The sequence below is a fragment of the Quercus robur genome, chromosome 11 (genome assembly GCF_932294415.1).
Source record: "Quercus robur chromosome 11, dhQueRobu3.1, whole genome shotgun sequence".
Lineage (NCBI taxonomy): Eukaryota > Viridiplantae > Streptophyta > Magnoliopsida > Fagales > Fagaceae > Quercus > Quercus robur.
In genome coordinates this window covers 10,577,351-10,596,390 of record NC_065544.1, presented here as the reverse complement: position 1 = coordinate 10,596,390, position 19,040 = coordinate 10,577,351, and the positions used below count along the sequence as shown (strand labels likewise).

The following is a 19,040-nucleotide window of genomic DNA, read 5'->3' as shown; positions in this document are numbered from 1 at the left end:
ACATGAGGGATGAAAATTTTTCTCTCTTCCATTCCTTCTCCTTTTCCACTTTTTTCTTTTTTCTCATCCTCGTTTTGTGAAATATAGTGGAGATAAGATCCTACTTTTTTTTTCTTTTTTGGTTATGAATAATCCCTAAACCATATCCAACTTCTTGATCTAGCATCTAAGAAAGTTCATCATTAGGGGCTTCTAGGAGCTATATTTTTCATTTATAATAAATCTTTTACGGTAAACTTTATAATATTAATAACTTTTGTTAAAAAAAGAAAAAAACACCTTTCTGCACATGTCATTAGCCATTTGACGAATCAAATTTGGTGTGCCGTGTGAGATATCCGGGTCATTATCATATTCATATTCATTCATTCCTCTGTCTCTCTCTCTCATATATCTTTTCTTTTTTATTTTCTCTCTCTTCACACTTCTATAAATTTCCGCCTAGCGAGTCTATAATCCTACAAACACACCAACGCTCTAAAAAATAATAATAATGCACACAAAACTCAGCCCCATGGCTTCTCTCTTTCTTTTTATCTTTCTCGCATCTCTCACTGTAAGCACTCTGACTCTGACTCGCACAAAATAGATCATGAATGTGGAAGTAGGCTAATTGTGTTGAGTCAATGTGTTATACTTATTTTAACGCGTATATATATATATATATATATATATATATTAGATTCCTTGGTATAGTAAGAGTGTTTGTAATTCTTGGTAGTAGGAGTCCTATAGTTAAGTAGTGCTTTACTTGTGTCCTAGTGTTTGGGAGAAGATTATATGTGGGGTGAGTCCCATGCATGATTAGAAGTTGTTGAGTCTCACTTTGTTTCCACGTTCTCTTAATGCAGGTTGGGTCCGCCGGTGATCAAAACCCATTGACCCAGAAGTCCTATCTGATTCGTTATTGGAACAAACAGACCGGAAACAGCCACACCAAGCCAGTGTTTCTCCTATCCAAAGCGTCCCCACTAAGCGCAGATGAGTCAGCCAGTTTCGCCAAACTCGCCAGCAGCCACAACCACAACGCCCTCTCCTCTCGCCTCTCAGCCTTCTGTGCGTCTGCCAACCTCCTCTGCTTCCCTGATTCTTCATCACCAACTCACACAGACGCCATCTGTTTAAGATACTCCATCAACTGCCCGCCACCCTTGGACACCGCAGACCAGAGATCCCATACCACCGGTATTTTCTTCCGGGAGTCGATGTTAAAGAAAGGGACGGTGATGCCAATGTGGGACATTAAAGATAAATTGCCAGAAAGGTCCTTTTTGCCGCGCTCCATTTCGTCCAAACTGCCGTTTTCTACGTCCAAAATCTCTGAGCTGAAAAGGGTTTTTCATGCGGGTGATAATTCCACCATGGAGACTATGATAGTTGAGACCTTGACTGATTGCGAGAAAGCTCCTGGCCTAGGCGAGACCAAGCGGTGCGTGGGCTCAGCTGAGGACATGATCGACTTCGCAGTCTCGGTCTTGGGTAGTCGAAATGTTGCCATTCGAACAACCAAGAATGCAAACGGGTCAAAGCAGAGTATAATGATCGGGTCGGTCAAAGGGATCAACGGTGGGAAAGTCATGCAGCAATCACTGTCTTGTCATCAGAGCTTGTTTCCGTACCTAGTATATTACTGCCATTCGGTTCCAAAAGTTCGGGTCTACGAAGCGGATATATTGGATCCGAATTCGAAGGCTAAGATCAATCATGGTGTTGCCGTTTGTCACTTGAACACCTCGAGTTGGGACCCGAATCATGAAGCTTTCTTGGAGCTAGGGTCAGGTCCAGGTCGGATCGAGGTTTGCCATTGGATTTTCGAGAATGATCTGACTTGGACAGTTGCTGACTAACCGTTAGCACACCAAGGTGGTAAGAAAAACAGCAAGTTGATTTATTCAAGATATATAAAGAATTTTAGTTTGGCCAAATCTTGCTTATGTGATAAGTTGTAAATAATGAAAAAAAATGGTAAAATACTATTTTGATATTCAAATTTTACAAACAATTTTTTTTTTTTTCATTCCTAAATTCTAAAAAGTTCATTTTTTATCTCTAAATTATTAAAAAGTTTGTCTTTCATTCCTAAACTATTAAAAATATTTTATTTTTTTCTTAAACTTTAAAAAAAAAAATCATTCCTAAATTATTGAAAAAAGTTATTTTTTTATCTCTATTTTTGTCCCTAAATTATTGAAAAAAAAAAAAACTATTTACAAAGTTTAGGGATAAAAAAATAAAATAAAATAAAAACTTTTTAAATTCTAGGGATAAAAAAACAAATTTTTAGTAAAATTTAGAAATCAAAATAGTATTTTACTCAAAATAATATTGTGTTCAAGTAAACAAATTAAGTTATTGGTTTACTTTACATCCAGATGCTGCTTATTAGTACTACATAATTTGAGTTTTGATCAATGTTTTTAAGGCCAGCTTCAAAAATAATTGAACGCCACATGAAAAACACTATTTTTACCTTTCTCTTTATATATCATTAATGGTGTGTTTGAATGAATCTATTTCTTTCGATTATTTTGTTTAAAGAAAAAATTGAAATTAATGTATTTATTTTTTTGATTGCAGGAACATCCTCGCTACAGCTTCACTAGAGGATTGTAGGTCTTGATTCGACACATATATGTATCATGAAGCTAATAAATGTGTTGATAGTTTGTGTATTTTAAACTTGCCCTTCATCTAATATTTTGTGTATTTATGGGAAGTCTAAGGATTAATTATTCCTAGACTAGTTTAATTATGTATTAAGCTTGTAATATATATATGAACTTTCTCTTCTAATTTTAATTTATGTGTATAAATGGGAAGTCTAAGGAGTACTAGTTACTCTTAGACTAGTTTAATTATGCTTTAAGCTTTTAATGCAATATATGGACTTTCTCTATTAATTTATGTGTATTTAGGGGAAATCTAAGGCCGGACTACTTACTCTCTCTATTTGTTTTGTGTTTTTCTTTTTGTTTTTTGAGTTCAGGACTATTTACTCCTTAAATAGTTTTTTTTTTTTTTTTTTAATTCTAATTTAATTGTGTATTAAGCTTGTAATATATAGTGAGTTCTAGTTATCTCAACTGATAAAATTTTTTGTCATCAAATATGATATTTGAGATTTAAATCTCATTTACACTAAAAATAAATTGGTATCTTGGTCTAATAATAAAAGACAATAATCATGAAGTGAACGTCATAAGTTGATATTTTATCATATATATATAAACTTGTAATATATGGACTTTCTCTGTATATATATTATTACTAAAGACTTTCATTATTTCATCCAAAAAATCAATCTTGGCAGTATCAAAAATTATTAAAGACAATTCACTATCCTAGGAATTATTGAAGTTACTAGGGTATTAGGAAATTATTTTTGATAATTACTATGCGGCACTATTTATTTGTCACTATGCAATATTGTTCATTGTACTTTTCCCTTTTTACTATTCATGTAGCCTTTGTTCCTTTATAAGGCATACGAATCAAGGACACAACTTTTATCGAGTGCACTGATGCAATAGACGCAATCCCAACCCACGAATCAATTGTGTTAGGCAAGCCTTACACGTTGCCTACTTCAAACCAAAAAAATAAATCAACTTAGTATAAGCCTTGCCTTGTAACCCTATCCTTCTTTCCAATATCAATCCTTGTATAATAATTAAAAATTATAATTATAATATTTTTAAATATTTGAATGAGTATTAGTGTTTAAATTACTATTCAAAAATTTCAAGAATCAAGTAAATTTTTAAGTTTTCAAAAATATATTTATTTTCAAAGTTTTATGTTGTCCCGTTCATTTTGTTCTTGAAACATATTTCTTTCATACATATTCATCCATATTTTCTCTCTTCATCCACTCATTGTACTCCTCCTTGGTTCCCCAATTGATATCAGAGCCAAGTCCAGCTAACTGCAAAAAAAGGAAGTATGGTTTTGCCTTGCTCAACCGATCGAGAATTAGGCTCGATTGATTGAAAATCGTAGGTCCAATTTTTCTGCAAAATTTTTAAACAGGCCCAAGCCTACGAAAACATTTAGGGTTTCATCTAAACTTCTCCACATATAAAAGGGAAACCTTAGCCACGTTTTAAAGATTTTTTGGAGAAAATTTGTGTGTTACTCTTTATGAGATCTAAGAGGTTTTTGTACTTTCTAACTATACAAGAATCTACTGGAGCAAGAACTACAATCATGTGTTGGTAGAACACAGTTGCTGGATCAATATTATTACTGATGGTGATTTGAAACCTTTGAGTGGGATCTCAAAGTCACAAGCAAGGCGGCTTGTGTTGCTATAAATCCAAGAAGAGAAGGAGTCCGTGGATTCGAAACTTGCACGTGGCTGTATTAGTAAGTTACTACTAGAAGTAACAATAGATTTAGGATTAAATATGATTGTAAAATTTCGAATCTTATAGTAGATTTAATTTACCTTGAGGATAACTAGGTTAAATCCTCCCCAAGTTTTTACCATGAAACAATTCATTTCATTGGTTTTCCTAGGTCATCATATCGTGGTGTTATTTATTTTTCCACATCTTTGCATGATATGATTTATTCGTGTTTAACCTAGATCTGAATAATTAATCTAAGTAATCACTTGGTTAATATATTAGGTTAAACAATTTGTTTAAGGGGTCTAAACGAACAAATAGAGACTATTGTGAAATTAATAACGTTTAACTATGGATTTCCAATTACATTTCTGAAAACAATTTTCCAAAAGGACCAAAAATCATTGGCAACATTAAAGGCAAACCAAAGAAATACGTAATATTACATCGAAAAGTTTTGAAAATTGTATATTAACGTCTTGAGACATCCAAAGATGCAATTACAACGTGGTTATTATTCCACCAATGGAAAAGAATAATCAAACCCAAAATTTAGAGCATGCCAAATCAGTGTCTGATACAATAGAAACTGAAAGAAACTAGACAAAAAAGTATAGGTAGAAAAAAATGACAAAAGCAATACTAATAGTTTGAGAGAGAATCAAGAGAGTGTATATACTATATACTGTCAAAGGCATTGTTCATGACCCAAGTTAGTATACACAAATCGAAAATTAAAAACAATATTACTGAATGGAAACAGATCAATTTAGGTAAAAACGTTTCCATTTCAACATGTTAGAAATACTGGAAGATTGTATTGTATTTCATAAAAATAAAAGAATATACATCACTGCCTTTATATAGGAGGCATATGTGTGCTATACAAGTAACCTAATTTGGGCCTAAATCCCATAACATAATATACATTAACAGCCCCCCTCAAACTCAAGGTGGATGTGAGACCAACTTGAGATTGTCAACCAAATCACGAGTGCGTCCCTTAGGAAGTGACTTGGTGAAGATATCTGCAAGTTGATCTTTGGAGGAGACGGAGAAAAGCTTAAGAGCACCATGGACAAGATGATAACGGATAAAATGACAATCAATCTCGATGTGTTTAGTCCGTTCATGAAAGATATCATTATGAGCAATATGAATGGCACTCTGGTTGTCACAATAAAGGGGAGTAGCAGAGGAGGTGGACACACCCAAATCCTTAAGGAGCCATCGTAACCAAAGGAGCTCAGATGTGGTATCAGCAAGAGCACGATACTCTGCTTCAGTACTGGAGCGGGCCACAAAAGTTTGTTTCTTACTTTGCCAAGAAATCAAAGAAGAACCAAGGAGAAAACAGTAACCTGTAGTAGACCTGCGATCAGTAGGATCTCCTGCCCAATCAGCATCAGAGAATGCACGGAGTACAAGAGGAGACTGAGCTGAGTAGAAAAGGCCATGAAAGAGGGTGCCCTTCAAGTATCGAAGAATGCGCAGAACAGCAGCATAGTGAGTTGATCGTGGAGCAGACAGATACTGGCTCACCTGATGAACAGCATAGGAGATGTCTGGACGAGTAACTGTGAGATAAACTAGGCTACCAACCAATCGTCTGTAAAGAGAGGGATTAGACAATGGTTTCCCCCCTGAGGGAGTCAGATGCGCATTAAACTCAACTGGAGTGTCAACAGTCTTGCTATCAGTGAGTCCAGCTCGAGACAAGAGTTCAGAAGCATATTTAGCTTGAGTAAGATAAAGTCCATCAGTAGAATGAGTGATTTCAAGACCCAAGAAGTAGCTGAGATGTCCAAGATCTTTCATCTCAAATTGCTGACTGAGAAAATTCTTGAGTTCTTGAATGCCACTGAGGTCATCACCAGTTATGATCATATCATCCACATACAGGAGAAGTAAAATAGTGCCTTTGTCAGTGCGACGAAGAAATAAGGCAGAATCATAATGACTGGCCATGTAACCCAAATGAGAGATGGTAGAGCTGAATTTGGCAAACCAAGCTTGTGGAGCTTGTTTAAGGCCATAAAGTGCACGTCGAAGGTAACAAACCTTATTTGAGTCAACAGAGAGACCAGGAGGAGGTTGCATATAAACTTCTTCATGTAAATCCCCATTAAGGAATGCATTTTTGACATCCATCTGAAAAAGATCCCATTTACGGGCAGCAGCAACAGCTAAGAGGGCACGGACAGATGAGATACGAGCAACCGGAGCAAAGGTCTCTTCATAATCAATCCCATACTCCTGTGTAAAACCTTTTGCAACAAGACGAGTTTTGTAGCGCTCAATGGACCCATCAGAGCGAGTCTTAATCTTGTAGATCCACTTACAACCAACCACAGATTTCCCGGGAGGGAGTGTCACCAAATCCTAAGTATGGTTTTTAGATAATGCATCAAGTTCCTCTTTCATTGCAATCTGCCATAAAGGGTCAGTGGAAGCCTCACGATAGGTGTGAGGCTCATGTAATGTAGCAAGAGCAGTGTAACAATGATAGTCAAGTAAATGTGTAGGAATAGATCTTACTCGAGTTGAGTGACGAGGTGGAATGTCTTGTGCAAGATCTTCAGGCGGAGCAGGAGCAGGGGACCCAAGCTCAGGGTTGGGGTTGGGTAGCTCGTCTTCAACCTGTTCATCTTCCACCTGTTCATTAAAGGGTGAACTAGGAAAGGGATCAGTGATATCTGGTGGTTGGACAGAGAAGTCTACAAGAGAATCAGGAGCAACTACAGGAGGAATATGTGCCTCATCTGGAAAAAGATCTAAAACAGAGGAGGAAGATAGGGAGGCACGAAAGTGAGAGAGCTCGACAAAGAGGCGATGTTCCCAAAAGACAACATTGCGGGAAACACGAAGACGATGAGAGACAGGGTCATAACATCGATACCCCTTTTGAGTTTCGCCATAGCCAAGAAAACAACAAAGCCTTGACCGAGGCTCAAGTTTGTTATGCTCATGTGGCTGAAGAAGAACGAAACAAGCAGAACCAAAGGAGCGAAGGTGGTGATAGTCTGGAGATGACCCAAAAAGGCGCTCATATGGAGTTTGATTTTGGATAACCGGACTCGGAATGCGATTAATAGTATGAACAGCATGAAGAGCAGCTTCGCCCCAAAAAGGAGCAGGAACTTTGGCAGAGAGAAGAAGAGCACGAACAGTGTCAAGAATATGACGAAGTTTCCGTTCGGCTCTACCATTTTGCTGAGAGGTACCTGGACAAGTTAGTTGATGAACAGTGCCATAGGAATGCAAAACAGCTTGGAAAGCATATTGAGTATATTCAAGAGCATTATCAGATCGAAAAATTTTGATGCGTTTGGAAAATTGAGTTTCAACCATTTTTGCAAAATTAGAATATACTTGCAATAATTCAGAACGATGTTTCATATTAAAAATCCAGCTATAGCGAGAGTAATCATCAACAAAGACAACAAAATATCGAGACCCACCAATACTAGAGACAGAAGAAGGGCCCCAAACATCAGAATGAATAAGGTCAAAGATATCAGTGGATATTGATTCACTAGTATTGAAGGGTAAAGCTGGTTGTTTTCCTAATTGGCACGAAACACAATCAAAATTTTTTGTAGACACTGAACCTAACAAACCTCTAGAAGCTAATTGTTGTACCCGAGAGGAGGATGCATGACCAAGTCGAGCATGCCAAAATGCAAGGGAAGGAATTGAAGAAGCTGTAGCAGCTGCAGCAACAGAAACAGGAGCAACAAGTGGAAGACGAAGGTTGTCCACGGGAAACATACGCCCAACTCTGGGACCAGTCCCAAGCTCCTGTCCCGTCCTCGGATCTTGCACAATACACCCAGAATAATCAAAGATAATGCGATAACCCAACTCAGCTAATTGTCCAACAGAAAATAAATTATAAGAAAGGTTAGGAATATTAAAGACTCCAGGAACCGAGAGATTGGAGGTCACAACACAAACCAAGGGTTAGTTTGAAGCACCCCATAGTGAATGTAGGAATGGTTTGGATAACAGATTTGATTTGGACTTCATGACTCGCCTGAGATAACAATTTCCCTTCCCACCCTTTCAGTTTTTTCCAAACTCTCTCCTTTAAAAAATTGAAACTTTCCTTCATTCCCCTACCAACTAGAGATGGCAAACCAAGGTACCTTTTGTATTGATTTATTGCTTGCACTCCCAAAGTATCTTTGATTGCCTGGCAAATAATTCCAGCAATGGATTTGCTGAAAAATAATGTTGTTTTATTCCTGTTCACCTTTTGGCCAGATGCATTCTCATAGGTCTCCAATATATTCAGGACTTTTGCACATTCCTCAGTAGTAGCCCTACAAAACAAAAGACTATCATTTGCAAATAAAAAATGGGTTAGTTTTGGTCCTCTCCTACACAAAGAGAAAGCCTATAATTTCCCCCAGATTGCATTGTTTATAAGGGCATGTAATCTTTCTGTGCATAATAAGAAAAGGAAAGGGGATAGTGGGTCCCCTTGCCAAATACCCGTTGTAGGTGTGATTAGCCCTTTAGGTTCTCTATTTACTAGAATAGAATAGGTAACAGATTTAACACAGGCCATGATAAGCCCAATCCATCTTTCACAAAAACCCATTTTTCTCATAAGATTTTCAAGAAACACCCATTTTACCTTATCATTTGCCTTGCTCATAACTAATTTAAGAGTCATATATCATGTTTCCCCCAAGTTATGAGATTTCATGCAGTGAAATGTCTCAAAGGCTATAAAGATATTATCAGAAATGAGGCGGTTTTTTGTAAAGGTTGATTGGTGTTCGGTGATAATATTTGGTAAAAGGGATTTCAATCTATTAGCCAAGACTTTGGAAATATTTTGTAAAGGACATTTCATACACTTATGGGGCGATATTTATGAACATATTCTAGAATTTTGGTTATTGGAATAAGTGTGAGGAAAGTGTGTTTAATTAGGTGAGGGAGGATGCCTGTATTAAGCCAAGAGAGAATTGAGCCAATCACATCATGATGTACCACCTACCAAAAATGCTAGTAAAATAGTGAGGGCATGCCGTCAGGTCCGGGTGCCTTAAGAGGCGCCATCTGCTTTAGTGCTAACTAAACTTCACACTCCAAAAAATCAGTAGTCAACATGGAGTTCATTTCACTAGCGATCACATGAAGGACAAGGTTTATTGTGGCATTTGATGGAGTCAGATTGGCTGTTGTAAACAGTTCTTGATAGTAACTCACCAAAACATTAGCAATTTCATTGGGTTGGACCTTCCAGGTATTGATGCAATCATTGATGCCTCTAATTAAATTTTTTTGATGCCTTTGAGTTGCTCGGCTATGAATAAATTTAGTATTGTTATCCCCATGCTTGAGCCAAAGAACTCGAGATTGTTTTTTTTTTTTTTTTTTTTTTGGGAAGAAATCGAGATTGTTGACATCACATTCGAGCCTCTTTGTCCAGTAGGATGTTAATTTCGGACTCCAAGCTTCTAACCCTCAAATTGGACCCACTAATCATAGCTTCAAGCTTTTAAAAATAGCATCATCACCGAAGTGATACAAACTCGACTGCCATGAAGCTTCAATAATCTCAACACATCTAGTATCAGCCAACCACATTTCTTCGAATCTGAAATTCTTCTTTCTAGGCAACTGATCCAAACTCGAGAGTTTGATTAAGAGTGGTGAGTGGTCTAAGGTAGAACAATGTAAATGGTGAACTCTTGACTTGGAAATTTCAGAAACCATCTATTGTTTGCCAAGCCCCTGTCAAGCCTTTCCCAAATAGAGTGACCATCTTCAAAGTGCTTGCTTCATGTGAATTGAGACCCAGTAAATCCCAAATCAAGAAAACCACATTCATCAATTATATCTTGGAATAGTTGCATCTAATGGTGATGTCGAATTGCTCCACCTAATTTCTCCTCCTGTCTGACAATTTCATTGAAATCTCCCGCACAAAAACCATGGAGTATTCGGGTTGAAATTTAGTCTCCAAAGTGACTCCCATGCTTCACGAAGTCTAGAAGTAATTGATTCTCCATAAAAACTTGTAAAGCGCCAAGCATTATCAGTGTTTTTATCAATAATTGTATCAATAAAATATTTTGAAGAGTCCTCCACTGAGAGATTAATTGATGATTTCCAAAAAAGTGCAAGCCCTCCCCTTCTCCCTTCTCCAGGGACTATCCATTTGTGTTCAAAGTCAAAATTCCACATCACAGTAATTAGCTTTGCTTCATCTGCCCATGTCTCGGCTATGAACACAACAAAGGGATCTTTTTCCCAGATCAAATCTCGAAGTTCCTTTCTTGTACGTAGGTTCCTAAGCCCACGACAGTTCCATACAAAGCAATTCATAATGCCTAGCGGAGCTGAGCATCAACCTCCACCATTGAATAACACTTAGCACTATCACCCCTCGAAACCTGCTATCTCTTGCTTGGTAATTTAGAGTGAGTATCGGACTATGTAAATTTCTTCTTTCCTCCATCCTTCTTTTCATTAAGGGTCTAAAACTTTTCTTCATTATTGGGTCTGTCAATGAGGCTCCACTTCGTTATTTTTTTCTTGTGCTTGAGGTGAGGGCTACTACTAGAATTCTCATGAGCCCCACGTGCTTCCTTAGGTTGAACTTCATGAAGACCATCATTACTTTTTGCCATAAATGGGGAGTCAATGACCTTGTAAGTGGGTTCCACAACTGCCTCAATTGTATTTGAGTTTCCATCCTCAGTTGTAGGGCTTGTTTGTAACGTAATTGGAGAGGATACGATCTCGTGATTCACGAGAATGTAGAAACTTGATTTTGCACCCATAATTTAATCTTGGAAGATGGCTAAAATGACCATTTCATATACCGGAAAAATCATAGTTGCATTACATGCATTAATTCATTCATTGCATATCATAAAAAAGATCTTGAGATTCTATCGGTCCTGACGGTATGTCCAATTCTCAAATCAGACAGTCGAATTGCAAGATATCATGAGATCAAGTTTTCACAATCTGCATGCATTGTATGGGGTGAAGCTGATCACGTGTGATTAATTGAAATTAATTTTGCTTGGTTAATGATTACAATTAATTAGATGATTTTTTGTGATTGGTTAAGTATTTTTCTTAAAGTGAGATTTGTTGCATGTGATTAAAATAAATAAGCTTATAATATTTAAAGACTGTAGAGAATTAGGCTTTTAGGATAATTATATTCAAAATAATTATTTTAAAAGTCCTAATTATCACTTTGGAATGAGGTTTATCATGAAAATAACTCTTAAATTCATCCAAATACAGTTTTAGAATTGGAAAACACTTCAAAAACATGCTAATCAAGTAGCAAATTTCAGATTCACATTCCAAGGCACTTTTGGTATAGTAGAACTCAAAATTCGGACTAGGCTATTTCTAGAAAAGTTGTATAGAATCGAATTTTCCTTCAGCTTTCAAAATTTCAGCTTAATGCGAATTTTGAGTAAAAAGATATGATCAAAATACTGAAACTGGTTCTGATTCTGTCTAGGTGGAATGGGTGCCTAACACCTTCCCATTCCATTACCTAGCCCCTGAACTTAGGTTTTTTGGATAGGTAGACTAGTATTTTGTCTTTTGCTTTTGGTAGATTGTAACTAGGATCAAAGCTTTGTAATTTTTACATAGATTGTATTAGGACTAAAGCCTTGTAAAGTTATTCTACCATGATGTAATTATATTTCCATAGTCAATTAATGACATTCAAGGAATTTTTGGACATGTAATTATATTTTATTTTTTCTTATTTTTTTGTATAAAAAATAAGTGGCGACTCCACACAATTACTCAAAAGAGAGGTGCCCTAAGTGCCCGAATCTCTATTTTAAGAGCACCCCTTTTACGGTCTCTCACAGGGAATTAGTGATGGGGATCCGTTAATACTTTCCTACCTATCAGATGGTAACGTATCCTGAGTTTTCTACACCATAATGAATGATGCTAAAACTGGTTCGTTATCCTTCTATTGTTCACAATCCAGCGACCCTTCATTCCTCAAGCCGTTTTCTACTACTGTGTGGGTAGCATCAGAGGCATCCCTTGTACCACTTTGGCAATGCTTGGTGCTGTAAAATCCCAGTACCGAGATTACACTTCTATTTGAAGGTACAAAGGGAGCGACACGAAGATTAGACCTTCATTGTTTCTTCTCCTCCGTAAGGCTGCCACCACTCTCCAACCAAAGTCCACAATCTTTATCATCATGGTTAAAACATCCACACCAATAGCAAATGTTTGGTAGATGTTTGTGTAAGGTTGAATTTATTCAACCATCTAATTGGCTTTATTCCGTGCCAAATTTGCTTGTAATTCAGCATTTAGTAACCCTGTATTTAGGTGGGTTTGTTGTAAGGGTAGTGAGTGAGATAGAGTGAAGATTGCTCAAGAGTGTGCAAGAAAACAGAGTGTCGCGGCTGGGACTCGCGGGTGGACTCGCGGCTGCAAGCCGCCAGAAGCTGCACACGTGCCAAGCATGCTGGAAGATGAACAGTCATGCTAGCTGGAGCACTACAGGACAAAACAGGACAACTGGCCATACGGTTAACTCGCGACTGGATCTCGCGACTTGGTCAAGCCGCGAGCCACCCCTGTTTTGGAAAAACCTGACGTTTCACATTCCTCTTTACTCCAGTATAAATACCCCTTTAACCCACGATTGAAAGAGAGCTTCCAGAGAGAATTTTGAGAGAGAAACCCTAAAGAAAAACAAGATTGTTTCACCCACAATCTATACCTTAGAGTCTCATCAAATTCCCTCACTCTCTTCCTCTCCATTGTCAAATCCTTGAGAGGCATTATACCAAACCTGGTTCTCACCATCATCATCTCTGTGAGACAGTCGTTTGGAGTTCTGGGAAGCAGTTAGGAAGGAGCCAATCTTCATTGGTTGATGCTACGGTGCAGTAGCGGAATCCGGAAAGCTAGAAAAGAAAAAGGTTCGGCGCAACCTCGTTGGAGCAAGAAGCTTGGAGGGCTTAGGTGCACTGGGTAGATTAGGCTTGGAGGGTCTATTGCTGTCCTTGTATCCCAACTGTATTTTCTAGTGGATTGATTACCGCTTGGAGGGCGGCGGAGAGGTTTTTCGCCGAGGTCTTCGGTTTCCTCTTTGATAACACATCGGGTGTTATCTTTGTGTTTGCATCTTCCTTCCTCTCTATCTCTGCCTTTATATTATCTGCTGTGATTTTATTATGTTATGGCTTAGATAGTTTTTTATCCTATTTCACATTATAGCATATGTTAAGTTTCCGCACACTTGTTGTTTAACATATTGCTTGTGTTGGTTAAGTTGGTTTTTGGGGGTCTAAACGTTCAAAAGTGTTTTGGTACACGTTTTTGAACTTTCAGTTTGTATTTGAAAGAGCCCAAATTTTCTCACCATTCGCCGAAGCAATCACACGACCTTGGCACAAAGGGAGAGAGATATCCATGATCACCCTAACTCTCACGAAGTTTCCACCATCAGTCTCGGCAGGATCAGTAGAGTGAATAACTTTTCCAAGTACTTCGCAAATCTTCTCATCTGCTTTCACATTCATATATTTGTAAGGGATACCATGGACTTGCACACAAAACATAGTTCTGTCAAACTTCAGCGTATCCATCGGATTGCTCACTTCAAATTGTTCCATGATCACAAGATGTTTGTCAAAATTCCATGGTTCACCATGGATGATATTTTCCACTTCAGACTCGTCATCAAAAACAAATAGTATCCTGTGGTTGACTATATTCCATATCTTAAAACCATTACACGATTGCCATAGTGGGGTAAAAGTTTTTATGATGGCATCAATGTTCAAAGCACATTTAGTCATAAACTTTGCTACCAATACAACCTCCTGAGAGCCAAGATCGTTGTCTAAACAGAAACCCGGACCCTCTATGTCAGATAGAGAGAGACGAGTCCAGTTGTTGGTCAGTTCATCCATATTAATCTGAGATGAAAATTGGAGAGGCAGGTAGTAAGAGGGTAGAGTATTCTATTTCCCACAACCCATGAAAGAAAACCCACAAGCCAAAAAATAACACTTTTATTTTTTGGAACCAAAAAAAAAAAAAAAAAAAAACACTCTTTCGTGAAGAAGGGACCACAATTCTATTGTCTAAGAGAAGTCAGAGAGAGCTTTCTTAGTGTCAAAGAAACTTAAAGTAAAACTTTAATCCCTGCTTTCTCCATTTTTAAGTTTGAAGTGTTCACTAAATAAAAAAATGAATTAGTCCAAATACTAGTTAAAAAAATGAAGTATTTCAAATAAAACTCCATATTGTCAAGAGAAGGGAAACTCGCGGAACAACCAGACATTATTGGCCAATGTATATCTTACCTGCATAACCATCAATCAACAAATAAAAAAGTACAAAAAATCAAGAACTATGCCTCAATAATCAATATATATATATATATATGATAATCAAATATCAATAGCTCTTTCACTCAAAATGAGCTCCATAGACTTGAGATCAGATGCCTATGCCTCTATCCCCTTATCACTCTCACTCTCACTTTCACTGAGCTTCAAACCAAATGGAGTTAACAACTCAATTTACTTCACGCTTACTATCATGTACCCCTAAACTTCTCAACAATCCTCTCAAAACTTCTTGATGATTGGCGTTAAGTACTACTACTAGTCTCCGAAACCAAAAGAGAAGCTGTCCTACTCCTCTTCGATTGAAGATCGTGAATGCAAGGAGAGAAAGTGGTGGTGGTGGAGCCGAGGTCGACACTGCCATGGCGGTGAGGAAGAAGCCAAAATCGGAGCGGTTTGAGGTGTATAGAGGTTCTTTGACGCTGTTTGGTGCCACCGCTCGTGATGGCGGTGTCAATTTCACTATCTTCTCCGCCAATGCCATCTCTACCACTCTCTGCTTGATCTCTCTCTCCGATTTACATGACGTGAGTGAGTTCGCTTTCTTTTTTTCTCTTTTTGGTGATCAATGTATTTTTACTTTGTAAATGTTGTTTAGGACTTTGAATTTGCGTATGTTATTTTCTGATACAATTTCTATTCATTCAGTAACTCTAGGGGCAATGCTACATGTACAATTAATGTTTTTTCGCAAAAAATTTTACAACTCTGTCAAAGTCGTTATTGATTCTAGTTTGGGTTCACCATTAACACCACTTTATTGTCTACCATTTACAACTAAGCTTCACACTTGACACTTAGCAGTTGTAAATTTTTTTGTAAAAAAGTGAATGCTAAATGACAAAATTAAAGTCAGTGATGGGACCAATTGAAAACTTTGCTAACTTAACTGTCGTGAAAAATTAATTTTGGTGGTCAATATATTCTACATCGCAAATGGGGTTTTAGGGGAGTATTTTATTTTGTAATACTAATGCTGTTTCTAAGTAACTAATGCTGAAGGGTATTTTTATTTCAAATGATGATGGGTGCTTAATCTTATATAAGCTCTAGTGCACTTCACAGATTCGTAATAAACTAATCAGAGAAGTCTCTTGCATTCTTTTTCGTGTTGTTCTGCTCAATCGTAAGTCAACTATATGTTATTTCCTTAATTGACATGTCATTTATTACTACTTCTACTAATGTTATTTTAGATCTTTCTCTGCCTTTTTTTCATTCATTCAACTTAAATCAACTCATTATTCCTCATTAGTGCATTAATCACTCTCCTCTGGACATGATCAAACAACCTTAAGTGAGTCTCCCTCAACTTATCTTTAGTAGGGCCACCCTATCTTTGAGGGAATTTCGTCATTTCGATCCTATATTTCTTTGAATTTTCACTTTCCATCTTAACATTTTCATTTTAATTACACTCATTTTATGAACATGTTGCTTTTTAATAGCCCAACATTTAGTATATCAATCTTATAAAATTTTCCCTTTAACTACATAGATACTCTATGACCACATTATATTCCTGATTTCATCCACTCACCTCTTATCCTATGATTCATATTCTCTTTAATTTCCCAACTCTTATGAATTATTGCTCAAAGATATTGAAAGCTCTTGCACTTCTCAACCATCAAGTCTTACAACCCTTATTGGCTCTACTTTTAATTATAGGTGGTTGAACTTATTCAGAAAGAAAATTTGAAAATAGAACTTATTATTCCTCAAAAAATAGATTAGGACTCATTGATCCTTTTGAGGGAAAAGTAGGCCTTATCTGTACATTTCCTGATCCTAATTACAATAATTTCCAATACACACATTACTATAACAACTAAAAGCTCAAGAGATGGTCAAAAGAAAAATATCTATTTGACAAGATTTCTTCCCATATCTATGAATTTCATTGGACCATTATGGATGTATGTGCTACTTGATGAAATATGTGTATTGTTGTGTATCTTGGAAACCGATGGTTTTTATGGCCTTCTTATTCTTATACCAAGGAGTTGTTGCATGTTGTAATTAGCAGAGATATTTCATGAGTTTTGAGGCTTACAAGATCAGCTTTTTGAAACAATGATACTGTTTTTAAGAGTCATTGATCAAACTTATGAGTCTTTAAGTATCATAGTTTGTGGAGCATGTATAACTAATTTTAGCCATTTACCTCTGCAGAATAAAGTGGCTGACCAAATCTCACTTGATCCATTGACTAATAAGGCGATGTCTGGCATGTATTCCTGAAAGGAGAATTCAAAAACATGCTCTATGGCTACAAATTTGATGGAAAATTTTCCCCAGACAAAGGGCTTTACTATGATTCTTCTCGGATTCTATTGGATCCTTATGCAAAAGTTAGTGGCCTGCATGAGTTATTTACATTGTTGTACCTTTTATGTTTCTTTTTTACCCCTAAATACATTTAATATGTACTTATTAACTATTTTTTCTATGAACAAAATATTTCACTCCTTTGACTGCTAAGTTTGGTAGATCATTTGCTTCCTATGTCTAGATGGTATAATTTATGAATGGCCTTTTTCTTTTTTTTTTTGGAAATCCAGGTTTTGCTTCTCAAATGCAATGGACTCTTGACTTCCTTTTCATTTGTCTAGGCTGTTATAAGCAGAGGGGAGCTTGGTGCTTTAGGAGCTGATGGTAATTGCCAGCCCCAAATGGCCTGCATGGTACCTTCTTTTGATGATGAAGTAGTACATACTGCATTTACTTCAATAACTGTGGGCTTTTTTATTTATTATTATTACTTTCTAATTTTTATAAATGCTTTATATAATTATATTACTATTAAGGAGCTAAAGGTTAGATGTAAATAGGTTTGTCTTATGATACGGTCAAACGTGTTTCACTTTGTTGTCATAAAATCCCTGCCTAGATTTTTAAGAAAATTTTTTATGACAATGGATAACGCCCTAAAATGTATATTTGTTATATTTATGTGGGTGTTATCTCCTTATTACTATACATAATTTGTATAATTAAGCCATGATTTGTATTAATCCTTATTATTTATCTTTACATAATTTTTTGAATAAGATGTCATTCATTGCATGTAATTTTTTACTTTCAGGAAATCACGTGAAAAAGATGACAAGAGTTTGTGAGAGAATGGAGGTCAAACTAAAATTAAAGTGGAGTTAAAGGATCATGCTTAAATGTCTAAGGAGGTGCAGCTAGAGTGCTTGGGTCGTCTACCACGTTTGGAAGCTTCAAATAAGGAAAGAAATCAAAGAGGTAGAATCTAAAAAGGAAAAATCAGATTTGAGCACTAAATTAGTATTTTGGGCGTATCTCTCTTCTCAAAAATCCAATTGACACAATGCCAGATGGGTTGGAACCACGACTTAAATATCTACAACTTTCCAGTTTTGAATTTTTTGAAATTCACAATTTTTGAAGACCAAAATTAACTCAAATTAACTCAAAAGTTACTGCTGTAAATTTGGATGAAAATTAAAATAGTAAAAGTTTTATTTTTTTTGGACACTTTGTCGTTAGGGTTTTGAATGGAGGCTATAGAGAATGAATTTTGGAGAAAAAAAAAAAAAAAAAATCTTGTTGAAAGTTCAAATATGTGTATAAACACCCTTGAACGTTTAGACCCCCAATTTACAAATTAACCAATTCAAGCTTTATGTCAAACAACTAGTGTGCGGAAAATGAACATAAGCTATAATATAGAATTGGAAAAATTATCTAAGCCAAATTAAAATCACAACCCACAGCAGATAATAAAAGGCAAAGATAAAAGGGAAGGAAGATGCAAACACAAAGACAACACGCGATGTGTTATCGAAGAGGAAACCGAAACCCTCGGTGTAAAACCTCTCCACCGCCCTCCAAGCGGTAAACAATCCACTAGAAAATGTAGTTGGGATACATGGACAGCAATAGACCCTCCAAGCCTAATCTACCCAGTGCATCTAAGCCCTCCAAGCTTCTTGCTCCAACGAGGTTATGCCGAACCTTTTTCTTTTCTAGCTTCCCAGATTCCGCTACTAGACCATAGCATCAACCAATGTAGATTGGTTCCTTCCTAACTGCTTCCTAGAAAACCAAACAACCCTCCCACAGTGATGAATATGGTGAGAACATGATTTTGGTAAAATGCCTCTCAAGGATTTGACAATGGAGAGGAAGAGAGTTGAGGAATTTGAAGAGACTCTAATGTATAGATTGTAGGTGAATCAATCTTGTTTTTCTTTAGGGTTTCTCTCTCAAAATTCTCTCTGGAAGCTCTCTTTCTTTCGTGGGTATAAAGGATATTTATACTGATGTGAGAATG

General features: G+C 36.7%; 1 protein-coding gene across 4 annotated transcripts in view; it reads left to right on the top strand.

The window, feature by feature from the left end:
* The first annotated feature begins 400 nt into the window (after positions 1-400).
* The window catches only part of LOC126705778 (polygalacturonase-1 non-catalytic subunit beta-like), a 73,232-nt gene continuing 54,592 nt past the window's right edge, over positions 401-19,040 (top strand). The window contains exons 1-3 of one of the 4 annotated variants that reach the window (XM_050404972.1): positions 401-556; positions 852-1,863; positions 2,578-2,900. In XM_050404972.1, the coding sequence (XP_050260929.1) occupies positions 494-556; positions 852-1,847 (1,059 nt within the window). In that variant the 5' untranslated portion in view covers positions 401-493 and the 3' untranslated portion in view covers positions 1,848-1,863; positions 2,578-2,900. Of the gene's footprint in view, positions 557-851; positions 1,867-2,577; positions 2,901-19,040 lie in introns of those variants that run through there. The other 3 variants (XM_050404971.1, XM_050404974.1, XM_050404973.1) reach the window with 3 other exon arrangements.